The 20,362-nt window shown below is 47.6% G+C and overlaps 1 protein-coding gene across 1 annotated transcript; it reads left to right on the forward strand.

The window, feature by feature from the left end:
* Positions 1 to 5,026: 5,026 nt before the first annotated feature.
* On the forward strand, positions 5,027 to 5,968 carry LOC118596742 (olfactory receptor 11A1-like). Its single transcript, XM_036207621.1, has one exon. It carries the CDS (start codon positions 5,027 to 5,029, stop codon positions 5,966 to 5,968), a length of 942 nt encoding a protein of 313 aa, XP_036063514.1.
* The last annotated feature ends 14,394 nt before the right edge of the window (positions 5,969 to 20,362 follow it).

A 20,362-nucleotide genomic window follows, 5' to 3' on the forward strand; every position in this document is an offset into this window, starting at 1 on the left:
AGCACAGCCCTCCTGAGCACAGCCATGCTGATCCATCCCTATACTGCAAGAACAGATCACTACACACATCACACTTCCTCTGAAGGTTGATTCTGAGAATTGGTTAGTCACCAGATAAGTTAATGTTTGCCCTGTGGGGCATAAAGTATTTGACAAGTGCTGGCTTTAATTATAGCGTCTCAATTTATTTACAGTATGTGTGTATGCGTGTGTGTGTGTGTGTGTGTGTGTGTGTGTGTGTGTGTGTGTAAATGCTCATGCCACAACACTGGTATGGAGGTTATAGACTGACTTGTGAGAATTCATTCTCTCCTTCCACCAGTGGATTCTGGGGGGTAAATTCAGGTCATCAGGCATGGAGGCAAGTGCCTTTACCCTCTGACCCATCTCGATGGCCTCACCATCCTGTGTCTTGCCAGTCTTTCCTGAGCTGAGACACAGCTGGTTACTGCATCCAAGTGAAAGGGACATGCAGTCCCTTGAGAGCTGAAGCATCTCCTAGAACCAAGGGCCCAGGAGCAGCTGCTCCAGCTGGCACCAAGCTCCATGTCTTCTCCAAGGAGGAGCTTCTCCGGCCTTCACACAGGAGGGATGCCGCCCTACCCTATAAAGGGCAGCAGTGTCTGCAGCAGTGCATACAGGCTGGGGGAGGGCTGTGACATGCAGCCTTCATGAGAGAGAAGCAGGAAGCCTAGAGAGTTATCTGCTAGCAGAAGAGTTGAGTCCCAGGGTAACCAGAAGAGCAGCCATTGACTACAGCCTGAAGAACAGGTCAGTCCACCCCACCACGGACTATCTAGAGTTCATCTGGGCCAACAGTGCTCTCTGTTCAGAGCAGCCCAGCTCTGAGCCACCCTAAACAGATGGAAAAGGGGGCATGCCAGATGCCCTCAGCTTCCTGTTTTTCTATGAGAGTCCCGTGAATGAGGTCTACCTTCCCCAACAAACTTTCTGGAGGCCAGCGATGGAAACTTCAATCCCTCCACTCTGGTCCTGTGCCCTGTGTGTCCCTTATTTTCATAATCAAAACGAATTCTGTAAGCAGCAGTGGTTGTTTCCTGGAGAGGCAGATACCACTGTACCCCGGGCCTTGTTCTACCATGAGTGTGTGGAGACTTAAATCTATTCCCGGTCTTCATGGGAGCCCCTTGGTCCACTAAGGGCAGCTTTCATATTCTTCCATTAGATGAACATTACTACGTCCTTCATAGAGTCTTCATATTCAACAGTTCTAACATCCTAAATAATGATAATCAGCAAACACATCCCAACCACTGTTTGTAAAGACTTTGTTAATTTTTAACTCATGTATGTGTGTATATGAGTGTGTATGAGTGTGTGTGTGTGTGTGTGTGTGTGTGTGTGTGTGTGTGTGTGTGCATTGGATCCCTTGGAGCTGGAGTTACGGGCGTTGTGAGTCACCCTTCCCCCGACTCTGCAAGAGCACTTACACTCTCAACCGCTGAACCGTCTCTCCAGCCCCAAATCTTACTGACTTTACACTAGTGTTCCCACATCAGCTCTTACCTTTCTCCTTCTCGCTCAGACTCATTGCTAAGACCTACATGTACATTTTAAATATGCTTCTGTCCTTTTTAATCTTTTTCCATGTTTCAAATTGCAAGATTTCTTTGTGTTATCATTCTGTTGCCTGTAATATTAGTTCCCCCTTTGTTTCATATTATCTGAACATTTATTAATCATGTGTATTTATCAGATCTCCTGAAGTCATTGATAAAATGTGGGGAGGGTACAAGGTCTAGAATACCTTCCCCATTTTACACAAAGCTTTTTTTGTTTGTTTGTTTGTTTTTGTTTTTGTTTTTCAAGACTGGGTTTCTCTGTGTAGCCTTGGCTGTCCTGGATCTCGCTCTGTAGACCAGGCTGGCCTCGAACTCACAGAGATCTGCCTGGCTCTGCCTCCCGAGTGCTAGGATTAAAGTCGTGCGTCACCAGCGCCAGGCTTACATGAAGCTTTACAGAAATTATTGTGCCCTTTTCCACAGCTTTCTCTTGATTACTTCATTACCAATTATCTCTGTCAAGGGCATTATGTAAGGCTTCCTATGGTCAGCATTATAAACCTCTTGGTGATTCCTTATGAGACAACTATCCTATAAAATATACATTTGAGAAATTCAGCAGTGGTGGCGCACGCCTTTAATCCCAGCACTCAGGAGGCAGAGGCAAGCAGATCTCTGTGAGTTCAAAGCCAACCTGGTCTACAGAGCGAGATCCAGGACAAGCACTAAAACTACATGGAGAAACCCTGTCTCAAAAAACAAAAACAGAAAGAAAGAAAGAAAGAAAGAAAGAAAGAAAGAAAGAAAGAAAGAAAGAAAGAAAGAGAGAAAGAGAGAAAGAAAGAAAGGAAAAGAATTTCACCAGAAGAGCCAGGCATGGTGACACACGCCTTTACTCCCAGCATTCAGGAGGTAAAGGCAGATGGATCTCTGTGAGTTAGAGGCCAGACTCTCTACATTGTGAGTTTCAGGCCAGCCAAAGTTAAATAGTGAAACCCTGTCTCAAGAGATCAAAAAGACAGCATGGTGGCCCACGCCTTTAATCCCAGCACTGGGGAGGCAGAGGCAAGCGGATCTCTGTGAGTTTGAGGCCAGCCTGGGCTACAAAGTGAGTTCCAGGAAAGGCGCAAAGCTACACAGAGAAACCCTGTCTCGGAAAAAAAAAATCCATAACTCCAATCCCAGGGGTATTTTATGCCCTCTTCTGACTCCACGGGCACTAGGCATGCACAGGACACACGTACAAACATGCAGTCAAAATAACCAGGTACATAAAATAAGTATAAAAACTTTTAAAACAGCAACATTAAAAATATAATAATCTCAGGTTGGGGATTTAGCTCAGTGGTAGAGTGCTTGCCTAGCAAGCACAAGGCCCTGGGTTTGATCCTCAGCTCAAAATAAATCATCATCATCATCATCATCATCATCATCATCATCTCACCAAGGTTCATCATCCAATTTACCAAAAGGCATTAATAACTGTTTTATCTAAAGCATTAGCTCAAGGTGTAGACTTGAGAAGTTAGGGGTCAGTTGTTGGTCAGCCTTACTAGTCTGTTCCAACTCTCTGGCAAATCAAGGCCCCATTTCGGTCTCTATTCAGTTCCCTCCCTGGGGATTTTAGAATCCATTACTACACAGAAGGTAAACCGTGTTCAAACACATTGGAGAGTGCTCAGCGTGCTCTGTCTCTACCACCATGACACTGGATGTGTGTCTGCACAACGTAAGCCAGCAGCGCAAATGTGTGCTCTTGCGCCGTCTGTAGATTTGGGATGTTCTATTTTCAACTTCAAAATTGTTGCCTCCATATCAAGTTGGGTTTTCTAGCCCTCTCCATCTCTCTGTGTCTGTCTGTCTGCCCCCCCCCTCACACATGCACACACATATCTCTCTGATATTTGTCTCTATTCTAAGTTTTAGCTCCATCTCTAACTTTGAGTGGCAGAATTCCAACATCCCCTGAGTTATGCGAAGGTCTAGAGATTCCTTCTATCCTTTAGCTCCGATTTAAATGCCGTTTTCTGCCAAGCAAGACAGCTCATGGCTTTACAGGAAGGCTCATGCCTTCCCAGCATCTGAGAAGCTAAAACAAAAGAATCACCAGAAATCCAGTGCCAGTCTAAATCACAGGGTCAGTTCCGGGCCAGCCTGGGCTACAATGTGACACTTTGTCTCAAAAAACTGTCTTTTCTCTGACCCAAGTAGTAATTGTCACAGACTAAGATTTTCTACCAGTTTTCCAGAATCATTCTTGGCTAAAACATTTGTTCATTTCCCTCTTTCTCCCGCCGGTGCTTATCAAGCATCCTCCTTGTATTTGGTGAGAAAGAGCCTGCAATGAGAAATCATCCTACCCTAGGGTAAAATGCCTAAAGAACTCAGTTAGGTGAAGTAGATTCGGCATTTGACCAGCTGTGGAAAATATAAAGCAGGAGTCAAGAAAGGTAAAGACTCCAGATTCTCACAACTGACCAGAGCCTGAACCAAGTGTGTAAACAGCCATTTCCGGCATTACCAAACCCCTTGTCCAGGGAAACAACTTCCCAGAAGAGTAGTTTCTAGACTGATTCAGACCTACAGGGAATCTCACAGGGTAAATGATACAGTGGTTTTTCTGGTTTCCCAGGACGGCAGTGAGTGTGTGTGTGTGTGTGTGTGTGTGTGTGTGTGTGTGTGTGTGCTGGTGTATATGTGTATGCAGGTGTGTGTACAGGTGCGTGTGCATGTGTGTGCAGGTATGTGCACTTGTGTGTGTGCATGTGTATACAGGTATGTGTGCTCACAGGTGTGCATGTGCACATGGTATGTGGAAGTTGGCGACACATGTTAAGGAGCTTCCTCAATCACTTTCCACCTTCTTGGGGGGCAGGGTCTCTCCCTGATCCTAGAGATCTTCGATTTGTCTAGCATGGCTGGCCTCAGGGGTCCTTTATCTCCCCCTCCCCATACCCTGGATTACAGGTGAGCCACGATGCACATCTCCTTCATGTGGGGGCCGGGAGTCAAACTCAGAACAGCAAGCTGACTGAGCTGTCTCCCCATCCCATCTTAGAAGGAGAAACAGACTGAAATGAGTTTGCTTCCCTGGGGATATGCATGACTTCAGAATAAGGCCACCTCTGTCATGAAGAAGTTCACCCGGTGTGGCTGTCCTCACCAGGTACACTGCTCGCCATTGTGATGTTCTCTGGTGTCTATGTATCTGTCCCCAAGAAAAAGTTTGGGGAAAAGCACTACAGAACAGTACGTTATGCAGAATTTGGAGCCAAGCAAATGGGTCAAACTGTAATCCCATCATAGTGATCCTGAGTAACTGACATAAACTCATTGGATATTGATTTCTCTCAAACTACCAGGAGACAATAAGGCTTGTCTCCAATACTTGCCATGATGTGTAAACATTAAGCCAAGCAGAGAGTGTGTCCCTAGTAGAACATTGCTTACTATTTATTGCCTGTCTTCCTCCATGTTGAAAGATCTCTCTTCCTCAGATTTCCATGAGGAAGTCCCATGGTGACTGTGAGAACCAGACCACCTGGCTGATCCTAGTGGGCTTTGGGGAGCTGAACCGCCTGGGCTTCCTCCCTTTCTCCCTCTTTCTAGCCATCTATGTGGTGACAGTCGGTGGCAATATCCTCATTGTGCTTGCTGTGGCCTCAAGTAGGACCCTCCACACACCCATGTACTTCTTCCTCTGCCACTTTTCCCTGCTAGAGATCGCCTACACATCCAACATCATGCCTCGGCTGTTACGGGGCTTCCTGGAAGGAGGGGACAGCATCTCACTGGTCAGCTGCCTCGTGCAGTTCTACGTGTTTGCCTCCCTGGCTGCCGCTGAGTGCCTCATGCTCTCTGCCATGTCCTATGACCGTTACTTGGCCATCTGCCATCCCCTTCACTACCCTGTTCTCATGAGCACCTGGTCCTGCAGCTGCCTGGCCACCGGTGCATGGCTCAGTGGCTTCTTCTTCTCAGCCTTCACTCTGGCCTTGGCAGCCCCTCTGTCCCTCTGTCCGGGCAGCAGGGTGATTGACCATTACTTCTGTGACTTCGCTCCGGTTGTAGGGCTGTTCTGTGGGGAGGTGTGGATCCTGTGGGGAGCTGGCGTCAGCATCTCAGGCTGCCTTACACTCGGCCCCTTCTTGTTGATTGTCACATCCTACGTCTTCATCCTGAGGACTGTGCTGAGAATACCTTCAGGCCAGGGGAGACAGAAAGCCTTCTCCACCTGCTCCTCCCACCTCAGTGTGGTTGGACTGTTTTATGGCACTCTCATTGTGGTCTACGTGGCCCCCACAGACCACATGCCCCCCTTGCTCCGGAAGGCCTTCTCTGTCCTCTACACTGTGCTCACTCCCATGGTCAACCCCATCATCTACAGTCTCAAGAATCAAGAAGTAAAACGGGCACTGCACCGGCTCTGGAGACAGCTCATCTGAGGACATGCTCGCACTGAGGTGTTCCCTATGTAACTTAGTTCATTCCTCAGAATAGGACAGAGAAGGCCCTTGAGTTGAAAAGACAAGACAATGGGATCAAAAGCAGGTCTCTCACAAAATGAGGTGACTTCAATTTTCCATTGTGAGTGCGTAGAGATCAAAAATGCACGTCCCTACAGACTTCATTCATAAACACTCATTTTGATGAATTAAAACTGGAAAGAATGAAAGAACTGAGCAGTAACTCCAGATGGAGACTATTGACAGATTCTTTCATTTTATTATTTTGTTTTCTGGGTTGGTGTTTTGCCTGCATACATGTGTGTGCACCATGTGCATGCCTCTTGCCTGGCACCATGGAGGACAGAAGAAGGTGTCGAACAGCTCCTTGGAACTCAGTTTATAGACAGTGTGAGCTGCCATGGTTAAGACAGAAACAGGAACAAGAACAATACACCCTGCAAGTTAATGCAAGACCAAGACAGGAACAATAGACCTTGCAGGCTAAGGGTTCTGGTTGCAGTTAAGCCCATTGAGAATAAGTTCCTGTCTGTCCTGTGTTTGTTCAACCCATCTGCACCAGATGTGTGTGCTTGGTCACATGTGGGCAGGAAGTACATGAGCAGGAAATACGTCATAATGTATGCTTGCCCCTGATTGGGTGCAGGATACATGCTTGCCCCTGATTGGACATGATGGGAAAGACGGTGGCCTTATGGGTTTGCCTTTATAAGCCTAGGCAAAATGTGACTCTGCACGATTTTCTAAGAACCCTGGAACGGTCCATCATCCTGTCCAGTATTTAATTCAAACTTACTTCAAATTTGGCTCAGAAAAAAAATGTGGAACCGGTCTTTCTCTCGAGATTCTCGGGTTTAACGCCGTGTGGGGGCTGGGAACTGAACGCGGGTCCTCTGGAAGAGCAGCCAGTGCCCTTCACCAGTGAGCCGTCTCTCCAGCCTCTCTTTCAGATTCTTAATCCAAGGCTGCCAGGTCTAAAGTTGGAAGTAAAGGAAGGAGGGGTTGAAGAGGTGGTTGAAACCGGAATTAAGACAGGACTTCCTGCCATGCTCCAAATGATAGCTCAGAAATGAAGAGATAAACTCCTAGCCTTAAAGTCCATCGGGGGTACTAGCCAGAGGGGTTGCCTACGGACTGAGGTTTGGCTTGGAAAACAAAGGTCAGTTAGGGAACAGTCAAAAGCTCAAACTACCCAAGCCTGGAGCCCAGGAGACCAATTAGGCCCCTGCTCTATGAGTCCCAATTAGTTGGTGTCGTTGATATTGGAGCAATAAATAGGAACAGACAGGAAGGAGGCAATTAAATAAGGAGGGAAGGAGAAATTAAACCCAGAGAACTAAGTCTTTCTGCCTCTCCCAGAGAGTCTTTGAAGACTCTAAAAATGGAAAAAGCTAAGAGTAGTGGCATGTGTCCTTAGCCCCAGGGGTTCAGGGCAGACTACACAACAAAGTAAAACTCCACCTCTTTAAAACAAGAAAAAAAAAAATCTGCCAGGCAATGGTGGTGCACACCTTTAATCTCAGCACTTAGGAGGCAAAACAGGTAGATCTCTGAGTTTGAGGCTAGCCTGGTCTACAGAGTGAGTTCCAGGACAGCCAGGGCTACACAGAGAAAGCCTGTCTCATAAAGAAAAAAAAACCAGTCTGAGTTGTGTCTCAATGATTGCTGCGACCAGGTGTGTGGTAGGGGTGTCCCTGAATGGAGGCTTTGAGAGGCCATTGTGTGATGCTGTAAAGATGAAGCCTGGATTGCCTTGGAGACCCCAAGATACTAGAGATGCCAGAGTTGTAGAATACCTGCTGAGGAGAGCTGCTAACAGGGGGTGGAACCAGTCCAAGAAAGAGAAGTGCGCTGTGGCCAAAATGCTGAAAAGGAGCTGGAGATCCGAAGTTAGACATCAGACGTGGAGATGCAGAGTTTGGAGTTTGTCCAGCTGGTTTTCTGTCTTGCTTTGGACTGTATTTCCTCACTGTGCTCCCTTTCTTACATTTTGAAATGCTAATGTATATCCTGTGCCACTCACTGTATGTTGGAAGTCTGTGATCTGCTTTTTTTATTTTGTTTTTATTTTGTTTTGTTTTGCAGTTAAGAGATTGCATGAATCTCAGAAGAGACTTTGAATTTGGATTTTTAAACATTGCTGAGACTGTAATAGACTATGAGGACTTATTAAGTAGGACTGGATGCATTTCTGCATTATGTTATAGCTACGAGCCTATGGGGGACAGGGAGTGGAATGTAGTGGTTTGAACAGGTATGTCCCGCATAGACTCATGTATCTGAATGCTTGGCCCAGAGGAAGTGGCACTAATAGGAGGTGTGGTCTTGTTGGAGGAAGTGTGTCCCTGTGGCGGTGGGCTTGGAGGTCTCATATGCTCAAGCTACACCCAGTGCGGTACACAGCCGCCTCCTGCTGGCTGCTGATCAAGATCTCTCAGTGTTAGGACCCTGTACATGCACAGCGTCTTACGTCATCAGTAGGTGCTGGTGACTACACACCCACCACATAGTCACAACACAATCCCCACCTTAAAAAGCCAGATGCAGGGGTTGGAGATTTTGCTCAGTGGTAGAGCGCTTGCCTAGCAAGCGCAAGGCCCTGGGTTTGATCCTCAGCTCAAAAAAAAGCCAGATGTGGACCCCTACCCCCCCTTTGTTCTCTGCTCTCTGCTCCCTCCCCCCAGGCCTGGCTCCCCTCTCTCTCCCCCCTTTCCCTTCTAATAAAGCCCTCTGTAACTCTAATAGTCTTGGCCGTGGCTCGTGACTTTTACCCTGGTAACCAGCTGGTAACGAGCTCCACCACCAGCACTGTTCATCCTTTCATTGGTGCCGTGGAAGCCTAACAGAGGACCTGGGACTGCCAAAAAAAAAAAAAAAAAAGCACGAGAACAATGCTGGCACAAGCTGGGATCTCACCTCTCCTCGTTTCCCTATTGTTGGGGTAGGGAAATAGCCTTACTCCCCACCTCCTTTCCCTCACCAGATTTAATTGTACTTTCAGGGTTACTTAATGGGAAAAGAGTTTCCAGCTAAGGTAGGAGCTTTCATTTCATTGCTCCCTCCATGGGTCTCCTCCCTGTGCATACAGACAGGGCCCTGATCCATGCCTTGTCCCTAATTCCAAAGAAATAAATTCTCATCCCACAAGCTTTTCTCTTCCCAGCTCCCTCTTCCAATTAACTGCTCAGCTAATGGTTACAGGACCACCACAGAACTGGAGTCCAGGGATCATCAAGTATGAAACCGTAACAGCTAAAAGGTATTTACACCCCCAGAACCAAAAGTGTCTGGGTTCTGCAAAAACAGACTTTAATATAACCGTCTATTACTGTTCAATGCTCTCAACAGTTGGTCCCCTGTGTCTCCTGGATGATAAACTAGTAAAGGAAACAGGTGCCTTAAACAATCTGTCTCTGATAAAGCTTAACAACATGTTCCAATCTTCTGTCTCTCCCATTAACACTAACCAATATGAGCAGAGAACTAAATGCTATAAATGGTCACTAATTTTCTCATGGCTGCTTTTATTTATTTTTTTTTTACTATTTATTTATGTATTATGTATACAGCATGTATGACTGCAGGCCAGAAGAGGGCACCAGATCTCATTACAGATGGTTGTGAGCCACCATGTGGTTGCTGAGAATGAACTCGGGACCTCTGGACCTCTGGAAGATCAGTCAGTGCTCTTAACCTCTGAGCCATCTCTCCAGCCCCTCATGGCTGCTTCTTAACATGTTCAAAATTTTTCCCAAGCTCCAGAAACCAGCTTAAATCCATCTGGACAGGTTGGATCTACTTCAGGCCTTTCCTGTCTCACCAGCATCCTGTCAGACACAAAAGCGGCCAGAGTGCCAAGCCAAGAGGGATGGATGGCTCCAGGGCAGCAGGACAGCCCACCATCCCAGGACACCTGTCTACCTGGGAAGGCCCCCTTCCTTACCACTCACCAAGTCAGCTGGAAGCAGTCTTTTCCAGGAGAAACGATGGCCCTATTCCTATTCACTTGCTTTTTTATAATAAGCAAAAAGTGTGGAATGTTAGGATCCTGTACATGCACAGCATCTTACGTCATCCGCAGGCACTGGCAACTTTGTACCCACCACATAGTTGTGCAATCCCACCTTAAAAAGCCAGATGTGGACCCCTACCCCCTCCTCTCTCTCTCTCTGAGTGTTCTCTGCTCTCTGCTCTGCTCCCTCCCCCCAGGCCTGGCTCCCCTCTCTCTCCCCACTTTCCCTTCTAATAAAGCCCTCTGTAACTCTGAAGCGGTGGCCGTGGCTCGTGACTTTTCCGCTGGTAATCATTTCCACCACCAGCACCGTTCATCCTTTCTCTCAGCTCCCTCTCCAGCACCACGTCTGCCTGCATGCCGCCATGTCTCACCATGATGATAATGGGCTCTGAACTGGAAGCCACCCCAATGAAATGTTTTCCTTTATAGGAGTTGCCGTAGTCATGGTGTCTCTTCGCAGCAAGAGAAACCCTGACTAAGACACATACTAACTCTGTCCAAGGGTTCCCCTCTCCTCTCTCCAGCTCTCCTTGGTCCTGCCACCATCTTCTACAGACTGATGGAAACAGCAATTTAAAATGCAAAACATGGAACTGGAAAGATGTCTCAGCAGTTAGGAGCACTGGATGCCTTTTTGGTTGGGGGGGATTGGCTTTTGGTTTTGGTTTTTGGTTTTTCTCTATTTTTTTTTTTTTTTCTGGAGCTGAGGGCTGAACCCAGGACTCTACAAGCGCTCTACCACTGAGCTAAATCTCCAACCCTGGTTTTTGGTTTTTCAAGACAAGGTTTCTGTGCATAGCCCTGGCTGACCTGGAACTCACTCTGTAGACCAGGCTGGCCTCCAACTCACAGAGATCCACCTGCCTCTGCCTCCCAAGTGCTGGGTTTAAAGGCGTGTCTCACCACCCTGGATGGGGAACTAGTTTGGGTTCCCAACACCCATATGGCAGCTCCCAACCATTTGTAACTCCAATTTCAGAAGCTCAGACCCTCTCTTCTGGCCTCTGAGGGCACCAGGAATGTGTGCAGTGTGCTCACATGTATGTGCTCACACACAAGACACTCATACACTTACAATAAAAGTAAATATTTTTTAAAAAGAAAAAAAAAAAACAGTTAATCAGGTTCCCAGAATCTCTTTTGTAAATATTTACAGTCTTACAAATTTCACTTTGGAAAGTGGCTTCTGTTGTCAGAGGCCTCACATGAAGTGAAAATGAACAGATTTCTCACCCCTCACCACTCCCCAATCTCCTGGAACATCCTTTCAACATTTTACAAAGCCCTTTAAGAAACCAGATCCTGTTGGGTGTGTTGGTACACACCCGTAATCCCAGCACTCAGAGGCTGAGGCAAGAGGATCAACTGTCCAAGGCCACTCTTGACCCTCCCTCGGTCACATGATCTTCCCAGCCTCTCCTGTGGACAGTGTATATTTTCTGCATTAGGTGAAGGGTGAGCTTTGGCCATGTGACTCATTTTGGCCAGTAGAATATCAATAGATGTGATACTAGGAGGAACTAGAAAGGTGTTTACACACTGTTGTCTGGGGTTTTGTGCCCTTATGATTACAGAAAAGAACAGAGCCCCATGCTCAGGTACTAAACCCAAGGCACAGGCCTGATCTTAACCCAGATTCTCCTGTAGCATCAGATCACCAGTGGCACCACAACCTACCAGACCCAAGAGCCAGGAAACAGTGGTGCTGGAAGCCACTGAGTTTGGCAGGGGGATTACAACCAGCAAGGAAACTAAATACTGAAACTTTCCCACCCCCAGACCTTCTCAGAACCATGTTCTTTGTGTTTTCTCCTTTTAAATTGTGTGCATGTACATATGTATATATGTGTGCACCTTCATGTGCACACATAAGTAAGCGAGCCCTCCCCGTTCCATGTGTGTAGGATTGGAAGGTGGACCCCCTAGTTTGTTTTCTGTGCACAGAACCACCCCCAGGCAGGTGCCACCAGGCTGTGTAAGAAAAGCAGCTTAGCAAGCCACAGGAAGCAAAGCAGTGTTCTTCCGGGGTCTCTGCTTCAGCTCCTGCCTTGGCTCCCCTGGATGATGGACTGTAACCTGTAAGTCAAACAAACCCCTTCTTCTGCATAGTTGCTTTGGTCGTGGGGTTTATCACAGAAGGAAAACTAGCACAGCCTCCTCCAAATTCTGTGCCCACGTGGAATGCAGAGGGCCCTTAGACCGTCAGCCGCATCGCCCTAAATCAGGCCCACTGGCCGCTTGGACCCACTCCTGTTCCTGTCCAAACCACGTCGGTGGACAAAGGGACTGTCACGTCTCTTCTGAGGCTTATGCTCCACTACTGAAACCTGTACAGTAGGTGGGGGGTTGTGACGGTTTGAATAAGAACGGCCCCCACAAGCTCATAGATTTGAACACTTGCTCACCAGGGAACCGCACAATGTGAAAGGATTAGGAGGTGTGGCCTTGTTGGAGGAAGTGTGTCATGGAGGGGAGGTGGGGAAGGAGGGAAGGTTGAGGTTCCAGGACCCAAGCCAGGCCCAGTGGCTCTCTCTCTCTCTCCCTGCTGCCTGTGGATCCAGATATAGAATCCCCTCACCTTCTTCAGTACCATGCTCCCCTCTGTGAGGATAACGGACTAAACTCTGACACTGTAAGCCAGTCCCAATTAAATGCTTTTCTTTATAAGAGATCATGGCATCTCGTCACAGCAATTGGACAAACACTAAGACAGGAATGCACAGCAGTCCCTTTCCTGGGGGACTTGGTTCTAGGCGACCTATCTCTTAGGAGCCTATATCTTATATTATCACGTATATTTTATTGGTCTCAAGACTCTCCTGTGTCTGTTGTTAGGTGACTCCTACTTAAGTGTGCCATTCCTTGGTACAGACAACCAGACACACTTTGGAGTAGTTCAATATCCATTTCTATGAGTTTTAGAGAAGTTCCCAGAACAACTCTCAGACTCACAGCCATGGATTTCAAATCAAAGGCTAGCATGATAGATAGGTAGATAGATAGATCAATAGATGATAGATAGATAGATAGATAGATAGATAGACAGATAGATGTGTATAATTATATAGATATCAATATAATGATACAAAGTGACCACCACCTTAGGCCTTTCTCAGGATACCAAGTCCTGAGCCTCCAAACCACAGCAAATAGTAGGGCTACATAGAAATCCCTGAGGTGGGCCTGGAGATGTGGCTCAGTGGTTAAGAACACTCACTGCTCTTCAATTCTCAACACGCACATGGCAGCTCACAACTGTCTGTAATTCCAGTTCCAGGGAACCCAACACCCATGGCAAAACACCAATACACATAAAATAAAGATAAATATTTTTTTAAATCCCTAGGGTAACACGATACAACAAATGTCTATTGCCGACCTTCCCAGGTTGGAAAAAAAAAAATTGCTCTTGGTGTGCTACATCATGGTACTGGTCAGGGTGAATTCATGAGTCGTCCCACAGCTGCGCGCACGCTTGGCAATACAGGCCTTTCGCCATGTGCCGCGCAGGCCACACGAGGGCGCTGTCTGGCTGTGTTTTGCCCATACTATAGCAGCTTGATTGCCAAGCAAAAGAATACTGACTCAAACAAACCACACTTCTTGGGGTTCACAGCCCTTGTGGGAAGGGGTGGTCCCTCACCACGGGCTTTATAGTCTTTTCAAAATATTCATCCCTAGACTATACTCAACCACCTGGAGACACACTGCAGTCTGCTTGGCTGGAGTCCCAGCCCACCAAGACCCGAAATGTAAACACGTTTATAAAGTTAGGTGTGTCTGAGCAGCCAGGCTCGGTCCCACACAGCATCAGCACCTGCAATGAGGCCAGCGGCAGAGCTAGGGGTTGGGGGAGCACCCCACTGTTCGGACCACAGAAGCCAACTCTTTCCAGGCCCTGCCAACCCTGTGCACTGCTCATCCAGCATGGCCCCTAGAGGAATCGCTTACAAGGGGGAGTCTGGCGCATTTTTAACTCTCAGACTATCCTCATTAAGTCGGTGTAGAATTCTGTTTGCTAACCGTCTGTGACGGCTTGCCAGCATCGGCCTACAGAAGATGCATCCCAGCTGCCACCTGGCTCATTACCCAGGATCTGTAGGCTCTGCTTTAAAGAACAGGTTATAATGGAGACTAATTTTTCTACACCCTCCACAGTCAGCAAGGAGCTATCTACCCATCCCAGAAACGCAGTAGCCGGGTAAAGAGCGGCTCCCCTGGGCTCTGAGCTACCGTTTCCAAGCTCCCCCAAAGCCATTACAGTACAAGGACTGTAGCACGTGTGTTCTGTGGCTGTTCTCTGCTTCCGGGCGGACAGCTTTGGCCCAGGCACTGTCTTAAAGAGCTCATTCTCTAAATGACAAGCCCAAGCTTCTCATTTCTCTCTGGGTGGGCGTCTTGTGTACGCTCTGGCTTCTCAGCCCTTTGCCATGAGAATGCAGATTCTGTACTCTATGGGTGGGGGGTCTGCACTGCCCCCACCCAGCACTGGGCACAGACCCTTGGCACACACATATGCGGGTATGTGCTCTACTTCTGAGCTACAGACACAGGCCGTCCTTGAGTTATAGTTATCTATATGTTTCCTACACCCTTATTTTGTGATTGTTTACCCCAGATGGAGGTTGGGGTGGGGCTCCCCGGCCTTTAATCCCAGTTGTAGTTTGATGAAAGAATTTAAAGTCCACTCCTAGAACAATCCAGCCATTAACTGACAGGCTTCGATTCTTAACCAAAATCTAGTCTAATTCCTTTTTACTCCCTAGATAAATCTACCAGTGCTGAGTTTTGGTTCATGTTATTGTAGATGCTGTTAAGATCCTGCCCTCACTCTTCCGGATTTAACGTCTTACATCATCAGGAGGGGGCGGGCGACTGTGGTCACGCAATCCCCACGTTAAAAGCCGGACATGAGGGGTTGGGGATTTAGCTCAGTGGTAAGAGCACCTGTCTAGCAAGTGCAAAGCCCTGGGTTCGGTCCTCAGCTCCGAAGGTAAAAAAGCCCGACGTGAACCCCTATCCCTTCCCTTTTATGTTTTCCCCTCTGCTCTGCTCCCACCATCTTTCTGTTCCCTCCCCCAGGCCTGGGTCTCCCCCCACACTCAGCTCCAGGGGGTATGTGTGTGTTATTTTGTTTGTTTGTTCGTTTTTTGTTTTTTTGAGACAGGATTTCTCTGTGTAGCTTTGTGCCCTTCCTGGAATTCACTTGGTGGTCCATGCTGGCCTCGAACTCACAAAGATCCACCTGGCTCTGCCTCCCAAGTGCTGGGATAAAAGGCGTGTGCCACCACCACCGGGTGTGTGTGTTATTTTATATGTAGTTTAACAGTGTGTGTGTGTGTGTGTGTGTATAAAATGTCAAATTATAATCACCTGAACAGGGAGACTCACCTGAGGAAGTGCCCTGATTGACCTGGCTGGTGTGGGAAGGCCCGCCCCGATTGTGGGCCTAGTGTAGCGTAGATGAAAATCTTATTTGGAAGGAAGTTGTCTCCCTCTTGCCCGAGTGGCCTTCCCTCTTGCCACTGAGTTTATTTACCCTGTTGCTGAGGATGATTTCTTCTCTGATATCAGAATCAGCATGTTCAAGCTGTCAGCTCTCCAGGAACCTCTGGGCTTCTGATGCCACATTAGGACTGAGCCACCCTGTCTAGGTACAGAGCAAATAGCAGCTGCCAGATCTTGTGGGACTATTGAGAGGCATTTCGGCTTCAAGCACCAAGTAACTACTGGGGTCTCAGCTCTCCGGTGGGATTCTGCTATTGTTACCATTTCCAAACTGACCTAATACATCAAATGGATGCATACATATGTTCATCCTATGGTTATGTTCTCTAGAGAACCCTGACTAGTACAAAGGGCTAATGCCTTTCACGTGACTCTCCAGTGGACATCTTTTGACAATGCTTTGATGTAGGATGTTACTTTTTTTTAAAGTTTAGATATAATATAAACTGTTTTTTTTTTTTTTTTTATCCTAGTAATGAAATGTTGCATTAAAGCTTGCCCTGTGATTGGGTAAAACCAAAACTTATTATAAGCCACAGTCATCCTAGGGTCTCCCCTGCTAGGTAGCCTCCCTGGACCTGTGGGTAGATGCAGGTAAGAACCTCTAGAAGTCCATGAAGGCAGCGTGATGGCTCCAGAGAGTCTGAGTCCATGATGATGGAGGGAAGGAAGGTCAGCATGAAAGCAAGGCAGAAGAGGCAGGAAGCTGAAGGCTCACATCTTGAACCATAAACAGGAAGCAGAAGGAATGAACTGGAAATAGTTCATGGCTTTGAATCTTCAAGGACACGCCCCTCCTGGCCCCCAGTGACATGCCTCCTCCAACCAGTCCCCACCTAAACCAATCCAAACACCAACAAGTGGAGACTGAGAATCCAAAGAGCTGAGCCTCTGGGGGACATCCTCATTCAAACCACCCCAAGACCCCTGGTGCCTTCATGAAGGTGTTTAGTCATCATTCCAAACTCTGGGAACCAAACCTAGCATAACCTTGTCACCCCCCAAAAGGACCTACAGTGGTGTTGGGTGTTGGCTAAGTCACAGTTAGCTGTGTGTGATCAGGAGACAATTGTTTTGGAGGACAATTTGAGCCTTTTGGACACTATCCCCTTGAATCCATGAAGTTTAAGGTCTTCATGGTATTTTGTTAGAAGTCTCTAACTGGCCGGGTGGTTGTGGCACACCCCTTTAATCCCAGCACTCGGGAGGCAGAGGCAGGTGGATCTCTGTGAGTTTGAGGCCAGCCTAGGCTACAGAGTGAGTTCCAGGAAAGGTGCCAAGCTACACAGAGAAACCCTGTCTCGGGAGGGGGGTGTGTGTGCAGATCACTCACATACAAGAAAACAGCCCCTGCCTCTAAGTTATCCAAGGTCCCTTTTCAGTCTCCAGCAAATCAATGGGGACTACCTCTGAATGTCCAGGTCAACACAGCCCGCGCATACTGCTTCTGATGACAGCTCCCCATCAAAGGCAAATAGAAACTGAGTTGGGGCATCTCTAAGGTCCAGGACCAAAAACTGGGCACCTCCTGGGAGTTGACTTATGTGAGGTGGGGGCCTGGTGGGAGTTCCTGAAAGTAGGAAGAGGGTTAGAGAGGGTAGAGGGATGTGTGTGACCAGAGTGGATTATAAACATGTATGAAACTGTCAGAGTAAATTATCTTGTAGAGTATGTGGATCAGCCGCTAGCAGGTGTTCAGGTACCGCAGTCTCTTTGGCTGGCCCCAGGTCATGAAATGGCCCGTACTCCTCTGCAGGTTTTAGGGCTTGTAGAATGGGGGCTAGCAGGGTGAATGGCAAGTTTTTAATAGATCAGATCTCAGGAAGTGATCTGTAATGTGTCTGAATCCTCTTCCAAGTGTCTTCCCACTGTGGTATTATTCAGGGTTTTTTTTTTAATATTTATTTATTTTATGTGTATGTGTGTGTGCCTGTGCTAGGTAAGGTTGTTATTGCTGTGATGAAACACCATAACCAAGCCAACCTCGGGAGGAGAGGGTTTATTTCAGCTTACCCTTCCATGTCACGGTTCCTCGCCAAAAAGTCAGGACAGACAAGGCAGGAACCTGGAGGCAACAGCTGAGGCAGAGGCCGTGCTGCTTACTTCTGGCTCCTATAAAATCAAAAATAAGTTAAATACTTTCTTACTTCAAGAGGGAAGAACCAGGACATAGTCACAATTAAAGCAAAACCAAACTCCAACTGTGTCAATAACTCCATGTTCAGTATCTGGGACCCACTCATGATCTTCTAGACTCTTCCAAGGGACTTGGGTCGCTTCTGCAGCTCTGCCCTCTGCAGCACACACAGCTTGTCTTTGAGGCTCCAGCTGGCTCCACTCTGCCAATGCTGCTGTTCTTGGTGGTCATCCCATGGTACTGGCATCTTCAAAACTGCTGGGGTCCCTTGCTGCACCTAGGCTGAACATTCATCGGCATCCTCTCCTGGGTTCTCTTCAGGGACTCCGGCCCTGCCACAAAGTACCAAGCCTCAGCTGCTCTCCATGACCCCTTCGTGCCTTCAGAACCAGTAACACCTGGTGACTCTTACACATTACCAAGTCCTGCTGCCAGCACAAGGTATAACCTGTTGCCGTCTCTAGAACACAGCTTCTGTGTGCTGACCCTAAGGAAGCACTTCCCAGAAGACTTCACCTCAGCGATGCTGGTCTCTTCTCAATCATACCTGGTTCTTCAACCCCAATTGACCCTTTTCAATTGAGTCAGCAAAGCAAAGGTTTTATTTTAGTGGTTTCTGGTCTCTTGTTAATCACGGCCAATTCTTCAGCTCCACCTGACCAGACACCACAGACTTCACACAAAGGCCTGGTAGAGTCTCTGCCTCCCTCTGGAACTTCACAAGCCAGGCCTCTGCTTCGCTTTCAACATTCTTATCTTCCAGGCTCCTACAGAACATCCCAGGGAGATCTCAACGCTCAATGGCTTTTCTAGTTTGTCATAGTCAGGGTTTCTGTTACTGTGAAGAGACACCGTGACCACGGCAACTCCTGGAAAGGAAAACATTTCGTTGTGGTTGTTAGTTATTTGGTGGCGCTCTTACCCTGTGAGGAAATGTCACGAAACACGACAGAATCCACTAACAAGAGTTTTATTAAGATAGGAAAGAGAGAGACAGACGTGAACAGGCCTGCGGAAAACACACGTGAATCAAGAGAGAGAGAAGCCACAGTGGAGGGGACCCCTCCCCCCACACATAGAAACATGCCACAGTGGAGGGGACCCCTCCCCCCACACATAGAAACATGCCACAGTGGAGGGGACCCCTCCCCCAACACATAGAAACGTGCCACAGTGGAGAGGACCCCTCCCCCAACACATAGAAACATACCACAGTGGAGGGGACCCCTCCCCAAACACATAGAAACGTGCCACAGTGGAGGGGACCCCTCCCCCAACACATAGAAACGTGCCACAGTGGAGGGGACCCCTCCTCCCACACATAGAAACGTGCCACAGTGGAGGGGACCCCTCCCCAAACACATAGAAACGTGCCACAGTGGAGGGGACCCCTCCCCACACACATAGAAACGTGCCACAGTGGAGGGGACCCCTCCCCACACACATAGAAACGTGCCACAGTGGAGGGAGTAGAGTTCTCTAAACATTAAAAAAATTATTCTATACACAATTAATACTTCAATGTTTTAGTGTCTCGTGTAGAATATTATTTTAAGATGTGTTACATTTGTTTATGCTGTGGCACATTTGTTTAATGATGCAAAGATGGGAACCCACTCTGTAGCCCAGGCTGGCCTTGAACTCATGAAGATCCAATTGCCTCTGCTCCCCAAGTACTGAGATTAAAGGCATGTGCTACCACTGCCTGGCTAAATTTTGATTTTATATAGAGAGAGATGTTTTGCTTGTATGTATGTGCACCATGTGTGTGCCTGGTGTCCATAGAGGCTGGAGGACAGTCAAAAAAGCAGTTATAGACTTTGTGAATTGCCATGTAGGTGCTGGTAATTGAACCCAAGTCCTCGAGAAGAGCAACTAGTACTTTTAACCACTGAGCCATCTCTTCAGCCCTATGTGTTACATTCGTTTATGTTGCATTTGTTCAACTCTGTGAGGCTGTGTTACTGTGCCTGTCTAAAACACCTGATTGGTCAATAAAGAGCTGAACTGTCAATAGCAAGGCAGGAGAAAGGATGGGCGGGGCTGGCAGGCAGAGAGAATAAATAGAAGAAAAAGGGAGAAAGAAGGAGTGAGGAAAGAGGAGGACTTCAGGGGCCAGCCGCACAGCCGCACAGCCGCACAGCCGCATAGCTGCACATCCAGACTCGGAGTAAGAAGGAAAGAAAAGGCATACAGAAATAGAGGAAGATAAAAGCCCCGAGGACAAAGACGGATGAGATAATTTAAGTTAAGAAAAGCTGGCAAGAAACAAGCCAAGCTAAGGCTGGGCATTCATAAGTAATAATAAGCCTCCATGTGTGATTATTTGGGAGCTGGGTGGCGGGCCCCCCAAAGAACAAAGAGCAAAAACAACCAACAACAGTCTTGATTTATTTCAAGCCAGCAAACGTTCTCTTTTCTGCAGAAGACAATTGAGTCTGTAGTTTCTATTCTTAGAAATCCTTATTCGAGCAATATTGGGCTCTCCAGCTCAAGGAGAGGAAAAAGAGTGGATGTCAGGGTTATAGATCCCATCCCCGACTGTGGTGGAGAGACTGTGAAGAGAGACATCACTGAAGGAACATGATGAGACCCAGACACCTGACAAAAGATGCCCAACATCACTGCTCACCTGTCTGTCCTCTCCAGTCATTCTTCTCCTAAACATGTGCTCAAGAAGAAGGGGAAATATATGTACTCACAAGCTCACATA

Source organism: Onychomys torridus, chromosome 16 (genome assembly GCF_903995425.1).
Source record: "Onychomys torridus chromosome 16, mOncTor1.1, whole genome shotgun sequence".
Lineage (NCBI taxonomy): Eukaryota > Metazoa > Chordata > Mammalia > Rodentia > Cricetidae > Onychomys > Onychomys torridus.